Source organism: Cibotium barometz, chromosome 6 (genome assembly GCF_041138505.1).
Source record: "Cibotium barometz isolate CiBa-2024 chromosome 6, ASM4113850v1, whole genome shotgun sequence".
Classification (NCBI taxonomy): Eukaryota; Viridiplantae; Streptophyta; class Polypodiopsida; order Cyatheales; family Cibotiaceae; genus Cibotium; species Cibotium barometz.
In genome coordinates, this window is record NC_141051.1 from 41816762 (window position 1) to 41844040 (window position 27279).

At 38.6% G+C, this 27279-nt stretch overlaps 3 protein-coding genes across 3 annotated transcripts; all 3 read left to right on the forward strand.

Moving 5' to 3' along the window:
• The first annotated feature begins 273 nt into the window (after nt 1–273).
• LOC147637755 (protein neprosin-like) lies at nt 274–2455 on the forward strand. The gene is made up of 6 exons (XM_086799035.1): nt 274–504; nt 638–724; nt 938–1159; nt 1270–1443; nt 1772–1918; nt 2072–2455. The coding sequence occupies exons 1-6, from the start codon at nt 274–276 to the stop codon at nt 2453–2455; spliced, it is 1245 nt and encodes a 414-aa protein (XP_086655161.1).
• A 9382-nt stretch (nt 2456–11837) lies between these two features.
• LOC147637756 (protein neprosin-like) lies at nt 11838–14019 on the forward strand. Its single transcript, XM_086799036.1, has 6 exons — nt 11838–12068; nt 12202–12288; nt 12502–12723; nt 12834–13007; nt 13336–13482; nt 13636–14019. The coding sequence occupies exons 1-6, from the start codon at nt 11838–11840 to the stop codon at nt 14017–14019; spliced, it is 1245 nt and encodes a 414-aa protein (XP_086655162.1).
• A 9516-nt stretch (nt 14020–23535) lies between these two features.
• LOC147637757 (protein neprosin-like) lies at nt 23536–25717 on the forward strand. The gene is made up of 6 exons (XM_086799037.1): nt 23536–23766; nt 23900–23986; nt 24200–24421; nt 24532–24705; nt 25034–25180; nt 25334–25717. The coding sequence occupies exons 1-6, from the start codon at nt 23536–23538 to the stop codon at nt 25715–25717; spliced, it is 1245 nt and encodes a 414-aa protein (XP_086655163.1).
• Nucleotides 25718–27279: the final 1562 nt, after the last annotated feature.

Consider the following 27279-nt stretch of genomic DNA (forward strand, 5'->3'; position numbering starts at 1 on the left):
CCCCTTCAAAAAAAAAAACACCATTTAATGTGTATTTCACCGTAGGGCTCAGGGATGGACAAGGGAGACTCAGTACCCTCGAGGTCTTTTTTTTGCGGGGGGGCGGGGAAAACATTTCCATAGTGTAAAGGCCCTAAGATTTCTCCCAATGGATGCCGATAGTTAGTAGTACCGACTACGCGCAGTCCGAATCTTTACAAGGTTTCTGGACAATAGTATGACGGTGGTGATGAGAATAAGGCAAGGTTTATATTATAGACACTGCACAATAATATGACGGTGGTGATGATGACTTTGCGAGGGCGCAATGACAGACATCTATCGGCCAGCGACGTCCTCTTGAGCATTTTAGTATTGTCTAGTTTCTTCGTGCATGTTGTGCGAGGAAGAAGTCTTACAGCCGATCAAGTAAGAGACTCGCTAAGTGGGTACACCAGGGAGGATGTCGCCAAAGCGCATCTGCAACTCCGCGAGCTTATCAAACCATCGGTTCGGAGCATCCAGGTGGACGAAATTATCTCATTAATTAGGTCAATGCAGTAATTAATATAGATCAAATCATCAATTACTTTGATTCGGTGCGTTTATTGATCATATAAACGTCGATGCATGTTATGTTGTCTTGTGAACCCTACAGAGTCCCGATGGAGACATCATTGATTGCGTGTTGCGGGAGAAGCAGCCTGCGTTAGATCACCCGTTGTTAAGAAACCATACTATCCAGGTCAATTATTCTCTCTCTTTTTAGCTAGCTAAGCACCTTAGATTCAATCATGCGTACTGTTAAAAGCTCCTTAAGATTTAGTATATCGACGTATTATTAGGTTAACAGAGATTATTGCATACACTAACAGGAATTCCCGAGCTTTTCTCCCGATGCAATTAAACGCAATCCACATATTATTAGGTTAACAGAGATTGCTGCACATACTAACAGGAATTCCCGAGCTCTACTCCCGATGGAATTAAACGCAATCCTGAGATGGATAATTATCCGCCAGTTTTGATCGCGGGTGCGCAGCTTTGGCATCTCAATGGCATCTGTCCAATTGGAACCGTGGCAATACGAAGACCTTCTTTGCTGTATATTCTCAAGTCCCGTAGAGTCGTGCATTGTAAACAGAAGCGCTTCTCACGAGATTTTACAGGAAACATCGAGGTCAGTTAAATAATCAAATCTCGTGCTTGATTAATTTCAAGTCGATTAGGATAATGATTGAGTCCAGCTTAAGCCCATAATTTTTTTAAAGGAAGTACATGTATTTGCAGTTTGCCAAGGCCGTGTATTCCCACGGCCAACCCATATTTGGAGCCTCCGCATCACTCAGCATATGGAATCCTCACGTTGAGAATATAGCTTCTGAGATGAGCGCGGTCGACGTGTGGCTGACTGCTGGATCCGCCTTAGACAACACCCTCAACACGGTCGAAACTGGATGGTCGGTAAGCTCACTAGCCTCAAACCTTTGCATACATATTGAGACCTTCAGGGGGTCCCTAATTAACATCTAATGTGATTTCTTATCCCCTAAACATCTAACATCAAATCTAAAAATTACTGTACTAATAAGCTGTGGAACAGTCCTTATAAGACATTATTCTAACACTTCTCCATGTTAGGTGAACCCTGAACTCTATGGCGATAACTACACCCGCCTTTCCACCTACTAGACGGTGGGTTATAAATCTTTGATGGGATCAAGTGATTCAAAATCCTCATGTACAAGAATTGCTTCCTTCTCATGTTTCGTTTCACTTCGCATGCATGCAGAAGGACTTCTATGTAGACACAGGATGTTTTGATCTCACCTGCCCAGGCTTCGTCCATGTGGCATTTCAAATTGCCATAGGTGCAACCATATTCCCTACTTCTACCGATAAAGGCCATCTAGTTGATGTCTCTTTTCGTATTTGGCAGGTGAGGTTATTGATAAATCAATCAAATTGGATTCTCCTTGAGATAAATGTTGAGCCATAATGCATTTTTTTATGTACAGTACACATTTGGATATGTTGAGCTCATTGACTAATAACTCATTGTGATATATGCCTATGCTGACGTTGCTTGTAGGATCTTGTAACTCATAATTGGTGGCTAGCATATGGCACAATTGATGTGGGATATTGGCCATCAGAATTATTTACAAATCTAGCACAATATGCAGACACAGCTAGTATTGGAGGATCGGTGATCAACTCGAAAGTTGGAGGAGTACATACTACTACTGAGATGGGCAATGGAAACTTTCCTAGCGAGGGTGTGGATGTTGCAGCTACTTATGCCCACTCCCTGCAGGTGATGACTTCACCAAATATACTCACAGATGCAAGGGCAAGTGATGTCGTGCTCGTCACTTCTGACCCTGACTGCTACAATATACAAACTACCACTCATGCTGCTATGGGCACCACGGTAGTCCTCGGAGGGCCGGCACATGGCCCTGGTTGTCCATGATCCTCACTTCATGCCCTCTAGTTCTGCATAAACCCATATCGTGCACACCAGCTCATGCATAAACATCCCATGGTGGGAGTTGCATCATGGGAAGGACACTGATATTTTTGGATATTGACATTTTCTGATGTTTTCTGTCATGAGTTGAAAAGTGATCCATTGATTGAAAAACTTTTGGTTCTTGTTTTAGTTGTCAAATATTGCATGTTTTATAGTATATTTATGATCAGCATCCAAAGTATGCATGTATGTATACTTTGTGATTATCTAACATCCAAAGTATGCATCGAGTCTTTACATGTTTTATGTGAAGGCATTATAGCCTACTTATAATTAGGCTTGATTTTAAGTATACATACTTGTGATTATCTAATATCGTAAGTATGCATCGAGTCTTTACTTGTTTTATGTGAAGGCATTATAGTTTACTTATGATTAGGCTTGATTTTTGTTAGATGTTTTACCTATAATTTCTCAATGGTTTTTAGTAGACAAATTAAATTTCATATGCACATCACAAAATACACTATCTTTTTTTCCCAAAAATCATGATATGCACATCACAAAATACACTATCGTTTTTCTCCCAAAAGTTATGATTTCTAACGAGCAAGGCAGTGCCCATCAAAAACCAAGCATTAATCTTATGGTGTCAACACCCGAGTATATGCATACTTATGATTGTAAGCATCCTACATATGTATAAGAGGGCCCTTATAATGTGTTTATGTGAAGGCATTAAGTGTCTTAGTTGATGTCAAAGAATACTGCTTCCAAGACATTTTTCATTTTTGTACTAGATGGAGATAATCAATCAAAATAAAATGGATTAAGAAAATATCAATTAAAGGTTCACTACACTATAGTACGATGCAACTATAGTGGTACTTTTATGGGTGATAACTAAGTTTTGAAAAAGGCAAGCACCAATGAAGCACCATTGTTAGCACAAATATGAATCCACCAAAAATTGAGCCTTATCAGAGGCAAAACAATACACCAAAGAACCATCATTTTTTGTGTAATCCTTATTTAAAAAATTCAAGCAAGCTTAATCCAATTGTATGTAGTGTTAGAAAAAAAATCCCTTTAGAGTATGAAGGCTTATCCCATGAGGGAGAGCTCACATACACGAACCCCCACTTGACGATTCAACCATCCAACACCTCAATCAATCTCTCAATCCCTTAAATCCACTATACTAATCAAGAGAACAAGCAATGCATGACAATCTCTTAATCCCATTCAAATATTGATTAAATCTTAGCTTTCCCTAATGCCAGCAAACCCATAACCGTGCATCTACTAATCCACAAGCTTAAGCAAGCATAGAATGTAACATTCACAAACCCGCAAGCTCATAGAGAGAGTCTATCCATGAATAACTCATTGCCAATGAAGTGGGCAAGAGCTTGCATCAATGGAGACTACACACACACACTACAAGCATGCAGCATACACAAGAGAAAGAAAGAAGCATTCAACTAATCTTAGATTAATCTACTTCAATGATGCTAAAAGAGATTAAGAGAAAGAAGTGGAGCTATACTCATTGGAGCTTGATGCTCATTAGAGTACAATAGAGAGAGAGTTAGAGAGTTGCCATAGCTTGAGAGCTCAAGAGCTTCACTCAATAGCTTATGAGAATGGCCAAAAATGTACTCTTTCTTTAGCTAACATCTCTTTTATAGAGATGTCACTAACCCTAACCCTAGGCCTCTTTCACACATGGGTGGACAACCCCATAAGTGAGCCTTGCTTAATACACTTAGAACTCTTTAGAACCCACATTGGCCTAAAACAATTTACATTGCACTTCGGCACAAAAATATAAAAAAATTATGTGCGTCTTTATGTTCCCATGGCTACAATCCCGCTCTCTCGCATTAATTGCTTCCGGCCTCCTTCCATAATCTGTGTTCCCGTGAGTGTTCCCGTGGAACAACCATTGCACATCAAGAATGAACATTCAAATTACCTAAATCCTACGTTTATGATATCTTGTATAGTTTCACAATAATCGAGAATAAGAAGATTTGTATCACTTGAACTAGCCATTACTCCATAATCAAAAGTTTTGCTTCTCTTATCTATATGCTCCACATGAAAGTGATGACCATGCGGCCATAATGCTTAAATTTAACGATACTATAGCAATTTTACTATCATTAATATGTTAAGAAAAGCTATTATTAATATGCCAAGAACAACAAAACATTTCTTCAAATGGGACATGTACTTGCTTACATGCCAATTGCATCCTTTGGCAAACTCCATCTCTCTCTCATTGAATCCTTTACCATTATCCCTTGATTGCCTAAGAGTATCTTCTAGCCACCTAAGTGATATATTATTGAGGAGAAGTGCGAGCTCTAGTGGGTATGGAAGATCCCTATGAAACTTCTTCTAGCATTTGTTCTTTCCACTTATCCTCCTTTGTACCTATTAATCCACTTTTTTCATTTTTTAGAAGGATTTAAGATACATAACTTGTTTACCATTTCTTGTAATAATTCATTCATCTTATGAGTGATCCCATTTTGTTATGGAACCTGTTCAACTACTTGCTTATAATCTTTTTTGTGACAAAGTCAAGGCATATGAGGATCTATTTGGCTAAGAAACCATGAGATATATACCATGATTCTTGGTGTTGTGAGGCTCCAATTTACTTGTTTATGGAAACTGCATCTAACCTTAGTTAGAGAAGAAATAAAGAAAAACTAAATAAGAAAAGGTTTCAATAAATTTGAAGCCTCTTCATACACAAGACCATGTGCAATCTCCACATAAAGATCAAAATAAAACATGCCGTCATCATCTAGCAACATCATATAGCATCATCGTGATATAAAACAACAACTTTAAACCATAAAAGTGAAATGATTCAAATCATACACAAGACATACTTCTCATTCTTAAATGCATCCATTATCACATGGTTTTTTATAGAAGACAAGTTCATTCTCTACAAGAGCTAAATTCGCTCGACCACCCTTGAGCTCCAGACAACCAAAAACTCCATGCAATGGAGAGCTAAGAAGTTGTAGATCTTAAGTGTGTGTTAGTACACTTAGGACCAGTGAGTCCTGCAGTTCTCACCTAGGTCTCCCATCATAATGGTAACCTATCTCACTCTGCAAAGTGGGCTTCCATAGAAGCATGTGTTCTACCATAGTAGAATTAACCACCATAGTGGATTAACAATATGCAAGCTGACCGCATAGAGATTTTTAGATGCAATTACAATGCTTCATATAAGTTTATATCATACTAAGAAAACCCCATTAAAAAATATCAAAATAATCAAAGGACATGTACGTCTCTAGTCCAATAACGCAATGAATTTTGTCAAACCAAGCCAATTTCCTTCCATATGCATAGTGGCTAGTTCATTCTAGCTTTGAATTCTTCTTGTCCTTTTCCTTCCAAATATAAGAACTCTATTCCCTAACCTTCAAGCTCTTCTTGGTTTAGCTTACGTTATCTTTTAGGGTAATCTCCTCTCATGAGTAAAGATGGACTTTGATTTTCCTCATTATCATGGATTTGGAGTGGTGCACACTCTTGTTCATATGTATGGAATTTCATCCCACACATCATGTCACTAGGGCAACTCATCATGTTCGGATACTCTTTAGTCCCCCTCTTTTACTTAGGGCTTGCCTTGCTCTGGGTCTTTAAATCCACTTCCATAATATAACTTCACCAAGCATATAACTTTAAGGACTTGATATTACATTCTAAGCTTTCTTGATCCCACTTGACTAGGTTCACAAGGTTCACTTTAATTCCAATACTTAATTCTAGTTATTATGAAGTTTTTATAGCATTTACAAGTCCCTTGAATTCATAAATGCATCCCCTTATCAATCCTTTAAATATCCCAAGAACGGATACTCATAATGTTTCCTAGAACTATAAATATGTCCTCTAAATTCCCTCTTTCATTTACATGCAAGTAAAGTTTGAATGATCCTTCACTAATCCTTATGAAGGCTTAAACCTTGTTCAATTTAAGCTCCTAGAATCATACTTATGTGCTTAATCACTCTTAAAAGAAATCTCCTCTCAACATGCAAGGCTTAAACCTTGTTCAATTTAAGCTCCTAGAATCATACTTCTTATGTGCTTAATCACTCTTAAAAGAAATCTCCTCTCAACATGCAAGATAAGTCAAAAGATATAGCTTCAATAATTATCTCAGTGTAGCATGATTGGACCCTTCCTAATCTCTAATTTTATAGCTTGATCTGTGTAAATTTTTAGTTAAATAAACATTTCATATGTTCCTTCAAAGTCCCATGGTAATCCCCAAAAGACAGGGTCAAAAAATCATTCTTCTAGCTATGATATTCATCATATGGTGTGTGCGTTTAAGTTTCTATACTTCACAAGAGACCCACATTTTTCCCTTTTTCTCCCAACATGGAAAATGCCCCTGTTAGCTTAAGGTTCCCATGTCCTTTATTATCACACATACTTTCGACACAACTCCCAAAACCACTACACATAAAAAACTGGAAAACATTCTACCTTCAACTCCTAAGAGAGAGGGAGGGTGTTCCTCTCCATACTTCATGATGGTAGACATGTGGGCCTCTTAGACATTCTGTACACATACATGTGCTACCAGCTCCCCTTGGCTTGTGCACTATCATGGCCTTGATTTTTGGATGCTTCTTGGGATTCCATTGCCTTGTAATTGGTGCTCTTGGTTCTCTTAGTTGGCAAGTTTGGTTACCTTCTAGGTGGACTCTCTAGGCTTGGTGGTTGTGGTGATTTATTCTCCCAATTCTTTTACCAAGAAATTTCCCACAAAATCTTAGTAGCATCTCCCCCCTTATTTAAAAAAATATTGCCCCCTCTATCGACTGTAGCTCTTCATGATTAAATAAGAAAAATTACCCCCTCTATCGAGTGTAGCCCCTCATGATTAAATAAGAGTTTTATTTTTTGATGATCTTTTATGGTGAGCTTATAAGGTCATTGGACATGTTTCATTTGATTTTAGTATAAACATGACCATATTCAGGATGAGTTTTCATCAAGTATGGCCAATTTAGGTTTTGGGCCTAGGGGCCTCCACAAACCTGACAAGGCACCCATTATGGTGGTACACTGACTTGTCAAGCCCCCAAGCCCAAAACTTAAAATAGCCATAACTTGCTCAAAACTCATCAGAATATGGTCATGTTTATACTCAAATTGAGTGGGATGGCAATAACTTGCTCAAAACTCATCAGAATATGGTCATGTTTATACGCAAATCAACTTGAATATGGTCAAGTTATGATAAGTATGAAAGTATGTTATAAAAATATTTGGATGCAAGTTATGTGTAGTATAATTTATCGGGTGTTTTAAAGAAAGAACTTTTGTCTAGGTCCTAGTAGGGAAACCTAATTTGAATAGTCTATATGGCCAAAGGCTATTGGCTAGTAGCATCGAGCCCGCATGTGTAAATGTCGCAAGACCAAATCTATATTGTTTTCAAGGCTTGGGCGATTGGGGGATAGCATAATGGTTAGTGTAGATGATTGCTTTATGTGAGGCTTAATTCCTATTTGGGGCCATATAAGTGTGTAGGTCGCGCACATTAATCATTAGTATACCACAAGTCACTACTTTTCTGTAATAATATCCTTGTGGGCTTGGAATTGTATTGTTTTCAAGGCTTGGCAGTGATTGGGGGATAGCCCAATGGTTAGTTTAGATGAGTGCTATGCATAAGGCTCTATTCTTATTTGGGACCATATTATTAACCAATAGAGTGTAGGTACACATTAATCATTAGTATACCACGAGACACTAATTTTTTGTAAACCAATATGGTTTACAATATTTTTGTGGGCTTGAGAATTTTCAAGAGCCAACACTAGTGCAAAAAGTGTTCTCCCATCACTAAGAAAAAATGTGAACAAATGTCCAATATATCATTAACCATTCTTCAATGTAGGCGAGCACATTTTCATTGTTCAATATAGATTTTGGTATACCGTTTGTGCACTTGGCAACATCCCCCACACAAAATCTAGAATGAGCACACCGACATTTATGCTAAGCCCCTTTTTTTAAAAAAAACACCATTTAATGTGTATTTCACCGTGAGGGCTCAGGGATGGACAAGAGTACCCTCGAGGTTGGGCGGGGGGACATTTATATAGTGTAAAGGCCCTAAGAGAGAGGGAGGGTGTTCCTCTCCACACTTCATGATGGTATACATGTGGGCCTCTTAGGCATTGTGTGCACATACATGTGCTACCAGCTCCCCTTGGCTTGTGCACTATCATGGCCTTGATTTTTGGATACTTCTTGGGATTCCATTGCCTTGTAATTGGTGCTCTTGGTTCTCTTGGTTGGCAAGTTTGGTTACCTTCTAGGTGGACTCTCTAGGCTTGGTGGTTGTGGTGATTTATTCTCCCAATTCTTTTACCAAGAAATTTCCTACAAAATCTTAGTAGCATCTCCCCCCTTATTTAAAAAAATATTGCCCCCTCTATCGAGTGTAGCTCTTCATGATTAAATAAGAAAAATTACCCCCTCTATCGAGTGTAGCCCCTCATGATTAAATAAGGGTTTTATTTTTTGATGATCTTTTATGGCGAGCTTATAAGGTCATTGGACATGTTTCATTTGATTTTAGTATAAACATGACCATATTCAGGATGAGTTTTCAGCAAGTTATGGCCAATTTAGGTTTTGGGCCTAGGGGCCTCCACAAACTCGACAGGGCACCCATAATGGTGGTACTGACTTGTCAATCCCCCAGGCCCAAAACTTAAAATAGCCATAACTTGCGCAAAACTCATCGGAATATGGTCATGTTTATACTCAAATTGAGTGGAATGACAATAACTTGCTCAGAACTCATCAGAATATGGTCATGTTTATACGCAAATCAACTTGAATATGGTCAAGTTATGATAAGTATGTTATAAAAATATTTGGATGCAAGTTATGTGTAGTATAATTTATCGGGTGTTTTGAAGAAAGAACTTTTGTCTAGGTCCTAGTAGGAAAACCTAATTTGAATAGTCTATATGGCCAAAGGCTGTTGGCTAGTAGCACCGAGCCCACATGTGCAAATGTTGCAAGACCAAATCTATATTGTTTTCAAGGCTTGGGCGATTGGGGGATAGCGTAATGGTTAGTGTAGATGATTGCTTTCTGTGAGGCTTAATTCCTATTTGGGGCCATATAATTAGACTAATAGTGTGTAGGTCATGCACATTAATCATTAGTATACCACAAGTCACTACTTTTCTATAAACCATGGTTTATAATGTCCTTGTGGTCTTGGAATTGTATTGTTTTCAAGGCTTGGCAGTGATTGGGGGATAGCCCGATGGTTAGTTTAGATGAGTGCTATGCATAAGGCTCTATTCTTATTTGGGACCATATTATTAACCAATAGAGTGTAGGTACACATTAATCATTAGTATACCACGAGACACTAATTTTTTGTAAACCAATATGGTTTACAATATTTTTGTGGGCTTGAGAATTTTCAAGAGCCAACACTAGTGCAAAAAGTGTTCTCCCATCACTAAGAAAAAATGTGAACAAATGTCCAATATATCATTAACCATTCTTCAATGTAGGCGAGCACATTTTCATTGTTCAATATAGATTTTGGTATACCGTTTGTGCACTTGGCAACATCCCCCACACAAAATCTAGAATGAGCACACCGACATTTATGCTAAGCCCCTTTTTTTAAAAAAACACCATTTAATGTGTATTTCACCGTGAGGGCTCAGGGATGGACAAGAGTACCCTCGAGGTTGGGCGGGGGGACATTTATATAGTGTAAAGGCCCTAAGAGAGAGGGAGGGTGTTCCTCTCCACACTTCATGATGGTATACATGTGGGCCTCTTAGGCATTGTGTGCACATACATGTGCTACCAGCTCCCCTTGGCTTGTGCACTATCATGGCCTTGATTTTTGGATACTTCTTGGGATTCCATTGCCTTGTAATTGGTGCTCTTGGTTCTCTTGGTTGGCAAGTTTGGTTACCTTCTAGGTGGACTCTCTAGGCTTGGTGGTTGTGGTGATTTATTCTCCCAATTCTTTTACCAAGAAATTTCCTACAAAATCTTAGTAGCATCTCCCCCCTTATTTAAAAAAATATTGCCCCCTCTATCGAGTGTAGCTCTTCATGATTAAATAAGAAAAATTACCCCCTCTATCGAGTGTAGCCCCTCATGATTAAATAAGGGTTTTATTTTTTGATGATCTTTTATGGCGAGCTTATAAGGTCATTGGACATGTTTCATTTGATTTTAGTATAAACATGACCATATTCAGGATGAGTTTTCAGCAAGTTATGGCCAATTTAGGTTTTGGGCCTAGGGGCCTCCACAAACTCGACAGGGCACCCATAATGGTGGTACTGACTATACGCAAATCAACTTGAATATGGTCAAGTTATGATAAGTATGTTATAAAAATATTTGGATGCAAGTTATGTGTAGTATAATTTATCGGGTGTTTTGAAGAAAGAACTTTTGTCTAGGTCCTAGTAGGAAAACCTAATTTGAATAGTCTATATGGCCAAAGGCTGTTGGCTAGTAGCACCGAGCCCACATGTGCAAATGTTGCAAGACCAAATCTATATTGTTTTCAAGGCTTGGGCGATTGGGGGATAGCGTAATGGTTAGTGTAGATGATTGCTTTCTGTGAGGCTTAATTCCTATTTGGGGCCATATAATTAGACTAATAGTGTGTAGGTCATGCACATTAATCATTAGTATACCACAAGTCACTACTTTTCTATAAACCATGGTTTATAATGTCCTTGTGGTCTTGGAATTGTATTGTTTTCAAGGCTTGGCAGTGATTGGGGGATAGCCCGATGGTTAGTCTAGATGAGTGCTATGCATAAGGCTCTATTCTTATTTGGGACCATATTATTAACCAATAGTGTGTAGGTGCACATTAATCATTAGTATACCACGAGACACTAATTTTTTGTAAACCAATATGGTTTACAATATTTTTGTGGGCTTGAAAATTTTCAAGAGCCAACACTAGTGCAAAAATTTTCCCCCACCATGCCTTACACCCCACAAAATCTAGAATGAGCACACCGAAATTTATGCTAAGCCCCTTCAAAAAAAAAAACACCATTTAATGTGTATTTCACCGTAGGGCTCAGGGATGGACAAGGGAGACTCAGTACCCTCGAGGTCTTTTTTTTGCGGGGGGGCGGGGAAAACATTTCCATAGTGTAAAGGCCCTAAGATTTCTCCCAATGGATGCCGATAGTTAGTAGTACCGACTACGCGCAGTCCGAATCTTTACAAGGTTTCTGGACAATAGTATGACGGTGGTGATGAGAATAAGGCAAGGTTTATATTATAGACACTGCACAATAATATGACGGTGGTGATGATGACTTTGCGAGGGCGCAATGACAGACATCTATCGGCCAGCGACGTCCTCTTGAGCATTTTAGTATTGTCTAGTTTCTTCGTGCATGTTGTGCGAGGAAGAAGTCTTACAGCCGATCAAGTAAGAGACTCGCTAAGTGGGTACACCAGGGAGGATGTCGCCAAAGCGCATCTGCAACTCCGCGAGCTTATCAAACCATCGGTTCGGAGCATCCAGGTGGACGAAATTATCTCATTAATTAGGTCAATGCAGTAATTAATATAGATCAAATCATCAATTACTTTGATTCGGTGCGTTTATTGATCATATAAACGTCGATGCATGTTATGTTGTCTTGTGAACCCTACAGAGTCCCGATGGAGACATCATTGATTGCGTGTTGCGGGAGAAGCAGCCTGCGTTAGATCACCCGTTGTTAAGAAACCATACTATCCAGGTCAATTATTCTCTCTCTTTTTAGCTAGCTAAGCACCTTAGATTCAATCATGCGTACTGTTAAAAGCTCCTTAAGATTTAGTATATCGACGTATTATTAGGTTAACAGAGATTATTGCATACACTAACAGGAATTCCCGAGCTTTTCTCCCGATGCAATTAAACGCAATCCACATATTATTAGGTTAACAGAGATTGCTGCACATACTAACAGGAATTCCCGAGCTCTACTCCCGATGGAATTAAACGCAATCCTGAGATGGATAATTATCCGCCAGTTTTGATCGCGGGTGCGCAGCTTTGGCATCTCAATGGCATCTGTCCAATTGGAACCGTGGCAATACGAAGACCTTCTTTGCTGTATATTCTCAAGTCCCGTAGAGTCGTGCATTGTAAACAGAAGCGCTTCTCACGAGATTTTACAGGAAACATCGAGGTCAGTTAAATAATCAAATCTCGTGCTTGATTAATTTCAAGTCGATTAGGATAATGATTGAGTCCAGCTTAAGCCCATAATTTTTTTAAAGGAAGTACATGTATTTGCAGTTTGCCAAGGCCGTGTATTCCCACGGCCAACCCATATTTGGAGCCTCCGCATCACTCAGCATATGGAATCCTCACGTTGAGAATATAGCTTCTGAGATGAGCGCGGTCGACGTGTGGCTGACTGCTGGATCCGCCTTAGACAACACCCTCAACACGGTCGAAACTGGATGGTCGGTAAGCTCACTAGCCTCAAACCTTTGCATACATATTGAGACCTTCAGGGGGTCCCTAATTAACATCTAATGTGATTTCTTATCCCCTAAACATCTAACATCAAATCTAAAAATTACTGTACTAATAAGCTGTGGAACAGTCCTTATAAGACATTATTCTAACACTTCTCCATGTTAGGTGAACCCTGAACTCTATGGCGATAACTACACCCGCCTTTCCACCTACTAGACGGTGGGTTATAAATCTTTGATGGGATCAAGTGATTCAAAATCCTCATGTACAAGAATTGCTTCCTTCTCATGTTTCGTTTCACTTCGCATGCATGCAGAAGGACTTCTATGTAGACACAGGATGTTTTGATCTCACCTGCCCAGGCTTCGTCCATGTGGCATTTCAAATTGCCATAGGTGCAACCATATTCCCTACTTCTACCGATAAAGGCCATCTAGTTGATGTCTCTTTTCGTATTTGGCAGGTGAGGTTATTGATAAATCAATCAAATTGGATTCTCCTTGAGATAAATGTTGAGCCATAATGCATTTTTTTATGTACAGTACACATTTGGATATGTTGAGCTCATTGACTAATAACTCATTGTGATATATGCCTATGCTGACGTTGCTTGTAGGATCTTGTAACTCATAATTGGTGGCTAGCATATGGCACAATTGATGTGGGATATTGGCCATCAGAATTATTTACAAATCTAGCACAATATGCAGACACAGCTAGTATTGGAGGATCGGTGATCAACTCGAAAGTTGGAGGAGTACATACTACTACTGAGATGGGCAATGGAAACTTTCCTAGCGAGGGTGTGGATGTTGCAGCTACTTATGCCCACTCCCTGCAGGTGATGACTTCACCAAATATACTCACAGATGCAAGGGCAAGTGATGTCGTGCTCGTCACTTCTGACCCTGACTGCTACAATATACAAACTACCACTCATGCTGCTATGGGCACCACGGTAGTCCTCGGAGGGCCGGCACATGGCCCTGGTTGTCCATGATCCTCACTTCATGCCCTCTAGTTCTGCATAAACCCATATCGTGCACACCAGCTCATGCATAAACATCCCATGGTGGGAGTTGCATCATGGGAAGGACACTGATATTTTTGGATATTGACATTTTCTGATGTTTTCTGTCATGAGTTGAAAAGTGATCCATTGATTGAAAAACTTTTGGTTCTTGTTTTAGTTGTCAAATATTGCATGTTTTATAGTATATTTATGATCAGCATCCAAAGTATGCATGTATGTATACTTTGTGATTATCTAACATCCAAAGTATGCATCGAGTCTTTACATGTTTTATGTGAAGGCATTATAGCCTACTTATAATTAGGCTTGATTTTAAGTATACATACTTGTGATTATCTAATATCGTAAGTATGCATCGAGTCTTTACTTGTTTTATGTGAAGGCATTATAGTTTACTTATGATTAGGCTTGATTTTTGTTAGATGTTTTACCTATAATTTCTCAATGGTTTTTAGTAGACAAATTAAATTTCATATGCACATCACAAAATACACTATCTTTTTTTCCCAAAAATCATGATATGCACATCACAAAATACACTATCGTTTTTCTCCCAAAAGTTATGATTTCTAACGAGCAAGGCAGTGCCCATCAAAAACCAAGCATTAATCTTATGGTGTCAACACCCGAGTATATGCATACTTATGATTGTAAGCATCCTACATATGTATAAGAGGGCCCTTATAATGTGTTTATGTGAAGGCATTAAGTGTCTTAGTTGATGTCAAAGAATACTGCTTCCAAGACATTTTTCATTTTTGTACTAGATGGAGATAATCAATCAAAATAAAATGGATTAAGAAAATATCAATTAAAGGTTCACTACACTATAGTACGATGCAACTATAGTGGTACTTTTATGGGTGATAACTAAGTTTTGAAAAAGGCAAGCACCAATGAAGCACCATTGTTAGCACAAATATGAATCCACCAAAAATTGAGCCTTATCAGAGGCAAAACAATACACCAAAGAACCATCATTTTTTGTGTAATCCTTATTTAAAAAATTCAAGCAAGCTTAATCCAATTGTATGTAGTGTTAGAAAAAAAATCCCTTTAGAGTATGAAGGCTTATCCCATGAGGGAGAGCTCACATACACGAACCCCCACTTGACGATTCAACCATCCAACACCTCAATCAATCTCTCAATCCCTTAAATCCACTATACTAATCAAGAGAACAAGCAATGCATGACAATCTCTTAATCCCATTCAAATATTGATTAAATCTTAGCTTTCCCTAATGCCAGCAAACCCATAACCGTGCATCTACTAATCCACAAGCTTAAGCAAGCATAGAATGTAACATTCACAAACCCGCAAGCTCATAGAGAGAGTCTATCCATGAATAACTCATTGCCAATGAAGTGGGCAAGAGCTTGCATCAATGGAGACTACACACACACACTACAAGCATGCAGCATACACAAGAGAAAGAAAGAAGCATTCAACTAATCTTAGATTAATCTACTTCAATGATGCTAAAAGAGATTAAGAGAAAGAAGTGGAGCTATACTCATTGGAGCTTGATGCTCATTAGAGTACAATAGAGAGAGAGTTAGAGAGTTGCCATAGCTTGAGAGCTCAAGAGCTTCACTCAATAGCTTATGAGAATGGCCAAAAATGTACTCTTTCTTTAGCTAACATCTCTTTTATAGAGATGTCACTAACCCTAACCCTAGGCCTCTTTCACACATGGGTGGACAACCCCATAAGTGAGCCTTGCTTAATACACTTAGAACTCTTTAGAACCCACATTGGCCTAAAACAATTTACATTGCACTTCGGCACAAAAATATAAAAAAATTATGTGCGTCTTTATGTTCCCATGGCTACAATCCCGCTCTCTCGCATTAATTGCTTCCGGCCTCCTTCCATAATCTGTGTTCCCGTGAGTGTTCCCGTGGAACAACCATTGCACATCAAGAATGAACATTCAAATTACCTAAATCCTACGTTTATGATATCTTGTATAGTTTCACAATAATCGAGAATAAGAAGATTTGTATCACTTGAACTAGCCATTACTCCATAATCAAAAGTTTTGCTTCTCTTATCTATATGCTCCACATGAAAGTGATGACCATGCGGCCATAATGCTTAAATTTAACGATACTATAGCAATTTTACTATCATTAATATGTTAAGAAAAGCTATTATTAATATGCCAAGAACAACAAAACATTTCTTCAAATGGGACATGTACTTGCTTACATGCCAATTGCATCCTTTGGCAAACTCCATCTCTCTCTCATTGAATCCTTTACCATTATCCCTTGATTGCCTAAGAGTATCTTCTAGCCACCTAAGTGATATATTATTGAGGAGAAGTGCGAGCTCTAGTGGGTATGGAAGATCCCTATGAAACTTCTTCTAGCATTTGTTCTTTCCACTTATCCTCCTTTGTACCTATTAATCCACTTTTTTCATTTTTTAGAAGGATTTAAGATACATAACTTGTTTACCATTTCTTGTAATAATTCATTCATCTTATGAGTGATCCCATTTTGTTATGGAACCTGTTCAACTACTTGCTTATAATCTTTTTTGTGACAAAGTCAAGGCATATGAGGATCTATTTGGCTAAGAAACCATGAGATATATACCATGATTCTTGGTGTTGTGAGGCTCCAATTTACTTGTTTATGGAAACTGCATCTAACCTTAGTTAGAGAAGAAATAAAGAAAAACTAAATAAGAAAAGGTTTCAATAAATTTGAAGCCTCTTCATACACAAGACCATGTGCAATCTCCACATAAAGATCAAAATAAAACATGCCGTCATCATCTAGCAACATCATATAGCATCATCGTGATATAAAACAACAACTTTAAACCATAAAAGTGAAATGATTCAAATCATACACAAGACATACTTCTCATTCTTAAATGCATCCATTATCACATGGTTTTTTATAGAAGACAAGTTCATTCTCTACAAGAGCTAAATTCGCTCGACCACCCTTGAGCTCCAGACAACCAAAAACTCCATGCAATGGAGAGCTAAGAAGTTGTAGATCTTAAGTGTGTGTTAGTACACTTAGGACCAGTGAGTCCTGCAGTTCTCACCTAGGTCTCCCATCATAATGGTAACCTATCTCACTCTGCAAAGTGGGCTTCCATAGAAGCATGTGTTCTACCATAGTAGAATTAACCACCATAGTGGATTAACAATATGCAAGCTGACCGCATAGAGATTTTTAGATGCAATTACAATGCTTCATATAAGTTTATATCATACTAAGAAAACCCCATTAAAAAATATCAAAATAATCAAAGGACATGTACGTCTCTAGTCCAATAACGCAATGAATTTTGTCAAACCAAGCCAATTTCCTTCCATATGCATAGTGGCTAGTTCATTCTAGCTTTGAATTCTTCTTGTCCTTTTCCTTCCAAATATAAGAACTCTATTCCCTAACCTTCAAGCTCTTCTTGGTTTAGCTTACGTTATCTTTTAGGGTAATCTCCTCTCATGAGTAAAGATGGACTTTGATTTTCCTCATTATCATGGATTTGGAGTGGTGCACACTCTTGTTCATATGTATGGAATTTCATCCCACACATCATGTCACTAGGGCAACTCATCATGTTCGGATACTCTTTAGTCCCCCTCTTTTACTTAGGGCTTGCCTTGCTCTGGGTCTTTAAATCCACTTCCATAATATAACTTCACCAAGCATATAACTTTAAGGACTTGATATTACATTCTAAGCTTTCTTGATCCCACTTGACTAGGTTCACAAGGTTCACTTTAATTCCAATACTTAATTCTAGTTATTATGAAGTTTTTATAGCATTTACAAGTCCCTTGAATTCATAAATGCATCCCCTTATCAATCCTTTAAATATCCCAAGAACGGATACTCATAATGTTTCCTAGAACTATAAATATGTCCTCTAAATTCCCTCTTTCATTTACATGCAAGTAAAGTTTGAATGATCCTTCACTAATCCTTATGAAGGCTTAAACCTTGTTCAATTTAAGCTCCTAGAATCATACTTATGTGCTTAATCACTCTTAAAAGAAATCTCCTCTCAACATGCAAGGCTTAAACCTTGTTCAATTTAAGCTCCTAGAATCATACTTCTTATGTGCTTAATCACTCTTAAAAGAAATCTCCTCTCAACATGCAAGATAAGTCAAAAGATATAGCTTCAATAATTATCTCAGTGTAGCATGATTGGACCCTTCCTAATCTCTAATTTTATAGCTTGATCTGTGTAAATTTTTAGTTAAATAAACATTTCATATGTTCCTTCAAAGTCCCATGGTAATCCCCAAAAGACAGGGTCAAAAAATCATTCTTCTAGCTATGATATTCATCATATGGTGTGTGCGTTTAAGTTTCTATACTTCACAAGAGACCCACATTTTTCCCTTTTTCTCCCAACATGGAAAATGCCCCTGTTAGCTTAAGGTTCCCATGTCCTTTATTATCACACATACTTTCGACACAACTCCCAAAACCACTACACATAAAAAACTGGAAAACATTCTACCTTCAACTCCTAAGAGAGAGGGAGGGTGTTCCTCTCCATACTTCATGATGGTAGACATGTGGGCCTCTTAGACATTCTGTACACATACATGTGCTACCAGCTCCCCTTGGCTTGTGCACTATCATGGCCTTGATTTTTGGATGCTTCTTGGGATTCCATTGCCTTGTAATTGGTGCTCTTGGTTCTCTTAGTTGGCAAGTTTGGTTACCTTCTAGGTGGACTCTCTAGGCTTGGTGGTTGTGGTGATTTATTCTCCCAATTCTTTTACCAAGAAATTTCCCACAAAATCTTAGTAGCATCTCCCCCCTTATTTAAAAAAATATTGCCCCCTCTATCGACTGTAGCTCTTCATGATTAAATAAGAAAAATTACCCCCTCTATCGAGTGTAGCCCCTCATGATTAAATAAGAGTTTTATTTTTTGATGATCTTTTATGGTGAGCTTATAAGGTCATTGGACATGTTTCATTTGATTTTAGTATAAACATGACCATATTCAGGATGAGTTTTCATCAAGTATGGCCAATTTAGGTTTTGGGCCTAGGGGCCTCCACAAACCTGACAAGGCACCCATTATGGTGGTACACTGACTTGTCAAGCCCCCAAGCCCAAAACTTAAAATAGCCATAACTTGCTCAAAACTCATCAGAATATGGTCATGTTTATACTCAAATTGAGTGGGATGGCAATAACTTGCTCAAAACTCATCAGAATATGGTCATGTTTATACGCAAATCAACTTGAATATGGTCAAGTTATGATAAGTATGAAAGTATGTTATAAAAATATTTGGATGCAAGTTATGTGTAGTATAATTTATCGGGTGTTTTAAAGAAAGAACTTTTGTCTAGGTCCTAGTAGGGAAACCTAATTTGAATAGTCTATATGGCCAAAGGCTATTGGCTAGTAGCATCGAGCCCGCATGTGTAAATGTCGCAAGACCAAATCTATATTGTTTTCAAGGCTTGGGCGATTGGGGGATAGCATAATGGTTAGTGTAGATGATTGCTTTATGTGAGGCTTAATTCCTATTTGGGGCCATATAAGTGTGTAGGTCGCGCACATTAATCATTAGTATACCACAAGTCACTACTTTTCTGTAATAATATCCTTGTGGGCTTGGAATTGTATTGTTTTCAAGGCTTGGCAGTGATTGGGGGATAGCCCAATGGTTAGTTTAGATGAGTGCTATGCATAAGGCTCTATTCTTATTTGGGACCATATTATTAACCAATAGAGTGTAGGTACACATTAATCATTAGTATACCACGAGACACTAATTTTTTGTAAACCAATATGGTTTACAATATTTTTGTGGGCTTGAGAATTTTCAAGAGCCAACACTAGTGCAAAAAGTGTTCTCCCATCACTAAGAAAAAATGTGAACAAATGTCCAATATATCATTAACCATTCTTCAATGTAGGCGAGCACATTTTCATTGTTCAATATAGATTTTGGTATACCGTTTGTGCACTTGGCAACATCCCCCACACAAAATCTAGAATGAGCACACCGACATTTATGCTAAGCCCCTTTTTTTAAAAAAAACACCATTTAATGTGTATTTCACCGTGAGGGCTCAGGGATGGACAAGAGTACCCTCGAGGTTGGGCGGGGGGACATTTATATAGTGTAAAGGCCCTAAGAGAGAGGGAGGGTGTTCCTCTCCACACTTCATGATGGTATACATGTGGGCCTCTTAGGCATTGTGTGCACATACATGTGCTACCAGCTCCCCTTGGCTTGTGCACTATCATGGCCTTGATTTTTGGATACTTCTTGGGATTCCATTGCCTTGTAATTGGTGCTCTTGGTTCTCTTGGTTGGCAAGTTTGGTTACCTTCTAGGTGGACTCTCTAGGCTTGGTGGTTGTGGTGATTTATTCTCCCAATTCTTTTACCAAGAAATTTCCTACAAAATCTTAGTAGCATCTCCCCCCTTATTTAAAAAAATATTGCCCCCTCTATCGAGTGTAGCTCTTCATGATTAAATAAGAAAAATTACCCCCTCTATCGAGTGTAGCCCCTCATGATTAAATAAGGGTTTTATTTTTTGATGATCTTTTATGGCGAGCTTATAAGGTCATTGGACATGTTTCATTTGATTTTAGTATAAACATGACCATATTCAGGATGAGTTTTCAGCAAGTTATGGCCAATTTAGGTTTTGGGCCTAGGGGCCTCCACAAACTCGACAGGGCACCCATAATGGTGGTACTGACTTGTCAATCCCCCAGGCCCAAAACTTAAAATAGCCATAACTTGCGCAAAACTCATCGGAATATGGTCATGTTTATACTCAAATTGAGTGGAATGACAATAACTTGCTCAGAACTCATCAGAATATGGTCATGTTTATACGCAAATCAACTTGAATATGGTCAAGTTATGATAAGTATGTTATAAAAATATTTGGATGCAAGTTATGTGTAGTATAATTTATCGGGTGTTTTGAAGAAAGAACTTTTGTCTAGGTCCTAGTAGGAAAACCTAATTTGAATAGTCTATATGGCCAAAGGCTGTTGGCTAGTAGCACCGAGCCCACATGTGCAAATGTTGCAAGACCAAATCTATATTGTTTTCAAGGCTTGGGCGATTGGGGGATAGCGTAATGGTTAGTGTAGATGATTGCTTTCTGTGAGGCTTAATTCCTATTTGGGGCCATATAATTAGACTAATAGTGTGTAGGTCATGCACATTAATCATTAGTATACCACAAGTCACTACTTTTCTATAAACCATGGTTTATAATGTCCTTGTGGTCTTGGAATTGTATTGTTTTCAAGGCTTGGCAGTGATTGGGGGATAGCCCGATGGTTAGTTTAGATGAGTGCTATGCATAAGGCTCTATTCTTATTTGGGACCATATTATTAACCAATAGAGTGTAGGTACACATTAATCATTAGTATACCACGAGACACTAATTTTTTGTAAACCAATATGGTTTACAATATTTTTGTGGGCTTGAGAATTTTCAAGAGCCAACACTAGTGCAAAAAGTGTTCTCCCATCACTAAGAAAAAATGTGAACAAATGTCCAATATATCATTAACCATTCTTCAATGTAGGCGAGCACATTTTCATTGTTCAATATAGATTTTGGTATACCGTTTGTGCACTTGGCAACATCCCCCACACAAAATCTAGAATGAGCACACCGACATTTATGCTAAGCCCCTTTTTTTAAAAAAACACCATTTAATGTGTATTTCACCGTGAGGGCTCAGGGATGGACAAGAGTACCCTCGAGGTTGGGCGGGGGGACATTTATATAGTGTAAAGGCCCTAAGAGAGAGGGAGGGTGTTCCTCTCCACACTTCATGATGGTATACATGTGGGCCTCTTAGGCATTGTGTGCACATACATGTGCTACCAGCTCCCCTTGGCTTGTGCACTATCATGGCCTTGATTTTTGGATACTTCTTGGGATTCCATTGCCTTGTAATTGGTGCTCTTGGTTCTCTTGGTTGGCAAGTTTGGTTACCTTCTAGGTGGACTCTCTAGGCTTGGTGGTTGTGGTGATTTATTCTCCCAATTCTTTTACCAAGAAATTTCCTACAAAATCTTAGTAGCATCTCCCCCCTTATTTAAAAAAATATTGCCCCCTCTATCGAGTGTAGCTCTTCATGATTAAATAAGAAAAATTACCCCCTCTATCGAGTGTAGCCCCTCATGATTAAATAAGGGTTTTATTTTTTGATGATCTTTTATGGCGAGCTTATAAGGTCATTGGACATGTTTCATTTGATTTTAGTATAAACATGACCATATTCAGGATGAGTTTTCAGCAAGTTATGGCCAATTTAGGTTTTGGGCCTAGGGGCCTCCACAAACTCGACAGGGCACCCATAATGGTGGTACTGACTTGTCAATCCCCCAGGCCCAAAACTTAAAATAGCCATAACTTGCGCAAAACTCATCGGAATATGGTCATGTTTATACTCAAATTGAGTGGAATGACAATAACTTGCTCAGAACTCATCAGAATATGGTCATGTTTATACGCAAATCAACTTGAATATGGTCAAGTTATGATAAGTATGTTATAAAAATATTTGGATGCAAGTTATGTGTAGTATAATTTATCGGGTGTTTTGAAGAAAGAACTTTTGTCTAGGTCCTAGTAGGAAAACCTAATTTGAATAGTCTATATGGCCAAAGGCTGTTGGCTAGTAGCACCGAGCCCACATGTGCAAATGTTGCAAGACCAAATCTATATTGTTTTCAAGGCTTGGGCGATTGGGGGATAGCGTAATGGTTAGTGTAGATGATTGCTTTCTGTGAGGCTTAATTCCTATTTGGGGCCATATAATTAGACTAATAGTGTGTAGGTCATGCACATTAATCATTAGTATACCACAAGTCACTACTTTTCTATAAACCATGGTTTATAATGTCCTTGTGGTCTTGGAATTGTATTGTTTTCAAGGCTTGGCAGTGATTGGGGGATAGCCCGATGGTTAGTCTAGATGAGTGCTATGCATAAGGCTCTATTCTTATTTGGGACCATATTATTAACCAATAGTGTGTAGGTGCACATTAATCATTAGTATACCACGAGACACTAATTTTTTGTAAACCAATATGGTTTACAATATTTTTGTGGGCTTGAAAATTTTCAAGAGCCAACACTAGTGCAAAAATTTTCCCCCACCATGCCTTACACCCCACAAAATCTAGAATGAGCACACCGAAATTTATGCTAAGCCCCTTCAAAAAAAAAAACACCATTTAATGTGTATTTCACCGTAGGGCTCAGGGATGGACAAGGGAGACTCAGTACCCTCGAGGTCTTTTTTTTGCGGGGGGGCGGGGAAAACATTTCCATAGTGTAAAGGCCCTAAGATTTCTCCCAATGGATGCCGATAGTTAGTAGTACCGACTACGCGCAGTCCGAATCTTTACAAGGTTTCTGGACAATAGTATGACGGTGGTGATGAGAATAAGGCAAGGTTTATATTATAGACACTGCACAATAATATGACGGTGGTGATGATGACTTTGCGAGGGCGCAATGACAGACATCTATCGGCCAGCGACGTCCTCTTGAGCATTTTAGTATTGTCTAGTTTCTTCGTGCATGTTGTGCGAGGAAGAAGTCTTACAGCCGATCAAGTAAGAGACTCGCTAAGTGGGTACACCAGGGAGGATGTCGCCAAAGCGCATCTGCAACTCCGCGAGCTTATCAAACCATCGGTTCGGAGCATCCAGGTGGACGAAATTATCTCATTAATTAGGTCAATGCAGTAATTAATATAGATCAAATCATCAATTACTTTGATTCGGTGCGTTTATTGATCATATAAACGTCGATGCATGTTATGTTGTCTTGTGAACCCTACAGAGTCCCGATGGAGACATCATTGATTGCGTGTTGCGGGAGAAGCAGCCTGCGTTAGATCACCCGTTGTTAAGAAACCATACTATCCAGGTCAATTATTCTCTCTCTTTTTAGCTAGCTAAGCACCTTAGATTCAATCATGCGTACTGTTAAAAGCTCCTTAAGATTTAGTATATCGACGTATTATTAGGTTAACAGAGATTATTGCATACACTAACAGGAATTCCCGAGCTTTTCTCCCGATGCAATTAAACGCAATCCACATATTATTAGGTTAACAGAGATTGCTGCACATACTAACAGGAATTCCCGAGCTCTACTCCCGATGGAATTAAACGCAATCCTGAGATGGATAATTATCCGCCAGTTTTGATCGCGGGTGCGCAGCTTTGGCATCTCAATGGCATCTGTCCAATTGGAACCGTGGCAATACGAAGACCTTCTTTGCTGTATATTCTCAAGTCCCGTAGAGTCGTGCATTGTAAACAGAAGCGCTTCTCACGAGATTTTACAGGAAACATCGAGGTCAGTTAAATAATCAAATCTCGTGCTTGATTAATTTCAAGTCGATTAGGATAATGATTGAGTCCAGCTTAAGCCCATAATTTTTTTAAAGGAAGTACATGTATTTGCAGTTTGCCAAGGCCGTGTATTCCCACGGCCAACCCATATTTGGAGCCTCCGCATCACTCAGCATATGGAATCCTCACGTTGAGAATATAGCTTCTGAGATGAGCGCGGTCGACGTGTGGCTGACTGCTGGATCCGCCTTAGACAACACCCTCAACACGGTCGAAACTGGATGGTCGGTAAGCTCACTAGCCTCAAACCTTTGCATACATATTGAGACCTTCAGGGGGTCCCTAATTAACATCTAATGTGATTTCTTATCCCCTAAACATCTAACATCAAATCTAAAAATTACTGTACTAATAAGCTGTGGAACAGTCCTTATAAGATATTATTCTAACACTTCTCCATGTTAGGTGAACCCTGAACTCTATGGCGATAACTACACCCGCCTTTCCACCTACTAGACGGTGGGTTATAAATCTTTGATGGGATCAAGTGATTCAAAATCCTCATGTACAAGAATTGCTTCCTTCTCATGTTTCGTTTCACTTCGCATGCATGCAGAAGGACTTCTATGTAGACACAGGATGTTTTGATCTCACCTGCCCAGGCTTCGTCCATGTGGCATTTCAAATTGCCATAGGTGCAACCATATTCCCTACTTCTACCGATAAAGGCCATCTAGTTGATGTCTCTTTTCGTATTTGGCAGGTGAGGTTATTGATAAATCAATCAAATTGGATTCTCCTTGAGATAAATGTTGAGCCATAATGCATTTTTTTATGTACAGTACACATTTGGATATGTTGAGCTCATTGACTAATAACTCATTGTGATATATGCCTATGCTGACGTTGCTTGTAGGATCTTGTAACTCATAATTGGTGGCTAGCATATGGCACAATTGATGTGGGATATTGGCCATCAGAATTATTTACAAATCTAGCACAATATGCAGACACAGCTAGTATTGGAGGATCGGTGATCAACTCGAAAGTTGGAGGAGTACATACTACTACTGAGATGGGCAATGGAAACTTTCCTAGCGAGGGTGTGGATGTTGCAGCTACTTATGCCCACTCCCTGCAGGTGATGACTTCACCAAATATACTCACAGATGCAAGGGCAAGTGATGTCGTGCTCGTCACTTCTGACCCTGACTGCTACAATATACAAACTACCACTCATGCTGCTATGGGCACCACGGTAGTCCTCGGAGGGCCGGCACATGGCCCTGGTTGTCCATGATCCTCACTTCATGCCCTCTAGTTCTGCATAAACCCATATCGTGCACACCAGCTCATGCATAAACATCCCATGGTGGGAGTTGCATCATGGGAAGGACACTGATATTTTTGGATATTGACATTTTCTGATGTTTTCTGTCATGAGTTGAAAAGTGATCCATTGATTGAAAAACTTTTGGTTCTTGTTTTAGTTGTCAAATATTGCATGTTTTATAGTATATTTATGATCAGCATCCAAAGTATGCATGTATGTATACTTTGTGATTATCTAACATCCAAAGTATGCATCGAGTCTTTACATGTTTTATGTGAAGGCATTATAGCCTACTTATAATTAGGCTTGATTTTAAGTATACATACTTGTGATTATCTAATATCGTAAGTATGCATCGAGTCTTTACTTGTTTTATGTGAAGGCATTATAGTTTACTTATGATTAGGCTTGATTTTTGTTAGATGTTTTACCTATAATTTCTCAATGGTTTTTAGTAGACAAATTAAATTTCATATGCACATCACAAAATACACTATCTTTTTTTCCCAAAAATCATGATATGCACATCACAAAATACACTATCGTTTTTCTCCCAAAAATTATGATTTCTAACGAGCAAGGCAGTGCCCATCAAAAACCAAGCATTAATCTTATGGTGTCAACACCCGAGTATATGCATACTTATGATTGTAAGCATCCTACATATGTATAAGAGGGCCCTTATAATGTGTTTATGTGAAGGCATTAAGTGTCTTAGTTGATGTCAAAGAATACTGCTTCCAAGACATTTTTCATTTTTGTACTAGATGGAGATAATCAATCAAAATAAAATGGATTAAGAAAATATCAATTAAAGGTTCACTACACTATAGTACGATGCAACTATAGTGGTACTTTTATGGGTGATAACTAAGTTTTGAAAAAGGCAAGCACCAATGAAGCACCATTGTTAGCACAAATATGAATCCACCAAAAATTGAGCCTTATCAGAGGCAAAACAATACACCAAAGAACCATCATTTTTTGTGTAATCCTTATTTAAAAAATTCAAGCAAGCTTAATCCAATTGTATGTAGTGTTAGAAAAATAATCCCTTTAGAGTATGAAGGCTTATCCCATGAGGGAGAGCTCACATACACGAACCCCCACTTGACGATTCAACCATCCAACACCTCAATCAATCTCTCAATCCCTTAAATCCACTATACTAATCAAGAGAACAAGCAATGCATGACAATCTCTTAATCCCATTCAAATATTGATTAAATCTTAGCTTTCCCTAATGCCAGCAAACCCATAACCGTGCATCTACTAATCCACAAGCTTAAGCAAGCATAGAATGTAACATTCACAAACCCGCAAGCTCATAGAGAGAGTCTATCCATGAATAACTCATTGCCAATGAAGTGGGCAAGAGCTTGCATCAATGGAGACTACACACACACACTACAAGCATGCAGCATACACAAGAGAAAGAAAGAAGCATTCAACTAATCTTAGATTAATCTACTTCAATGATGCTAAAAGAGATTAAGAGAAAGAAGTGGAGCTATACTCATTGGAGCTTG

Excerpts from the sequence above, each read along its gene's own strand:
- LOC147637755 (XM_086799035.1), top strand. The coding sequence starts at position 274 with ATGACGGTGGTGATGATGACTTTGCGAGGGCGCAATGACAGACATCTA. Across the intron at positions 1,160-1,269 it reads ATTTTACAGGAAACATCGAG|TTTGCCAAGGCCGTGTATTC; the intron begins GTCAGTTAAATA and ends ATGTATTTGCAG. Across the intron at positions 1,919-2,071 it reads TCTCTTTTCGTATTTGGCAG|GATCTTGTAACTCATAATTG; the intron begins GTGAGGTTATTG and ends CGTTGCTTGTAG.
- LOC147637756 (XM_086799036.1), top strand. The coding sequence starts at position 11,838 with ATGACGGTGGTGATGATGACTTTGCGAGGGCGCAATGACAGACATCTA. Across the intron at positions 12,289-12,501 it reads TAAGAAACCATACTATCCAG|GAATTCCCGAGCTCTACTCC; the intron begins GTCAATTATTCT and ends ACATACTAACAG. Across the intron at positions 12,724-12,833 it reads ATTTTACAGGAAACATCGAG|TTTGCCAAGGCCGTGTATTC; the intron begins GTCAGTTAAATA and ends ATGTATTTGCAG.
- LOC147637757 (XM_086799037.1), top strand. The coding sequence starts at position 23,536 with ATGACGGTGGTGATGATGACTTTGCGAGGGCGCAATGACAGACATCTA. Across the intron at positions 24,422-24,531 it reads ATTTTACAGGAAACATCGAG|TTTGCCAAGGCCGTGTATTC; the intron begins GTCAGTTAAATA and ends ATGTATTTGCAG. Across the intron at positions 24,706-25,033 it reads CGGTCGAAACTGGATGGTCG|AAGGACTTCTATGTAGACAC; the intron begins GTAAGCTCACTA and ends GCATGCATGCAG.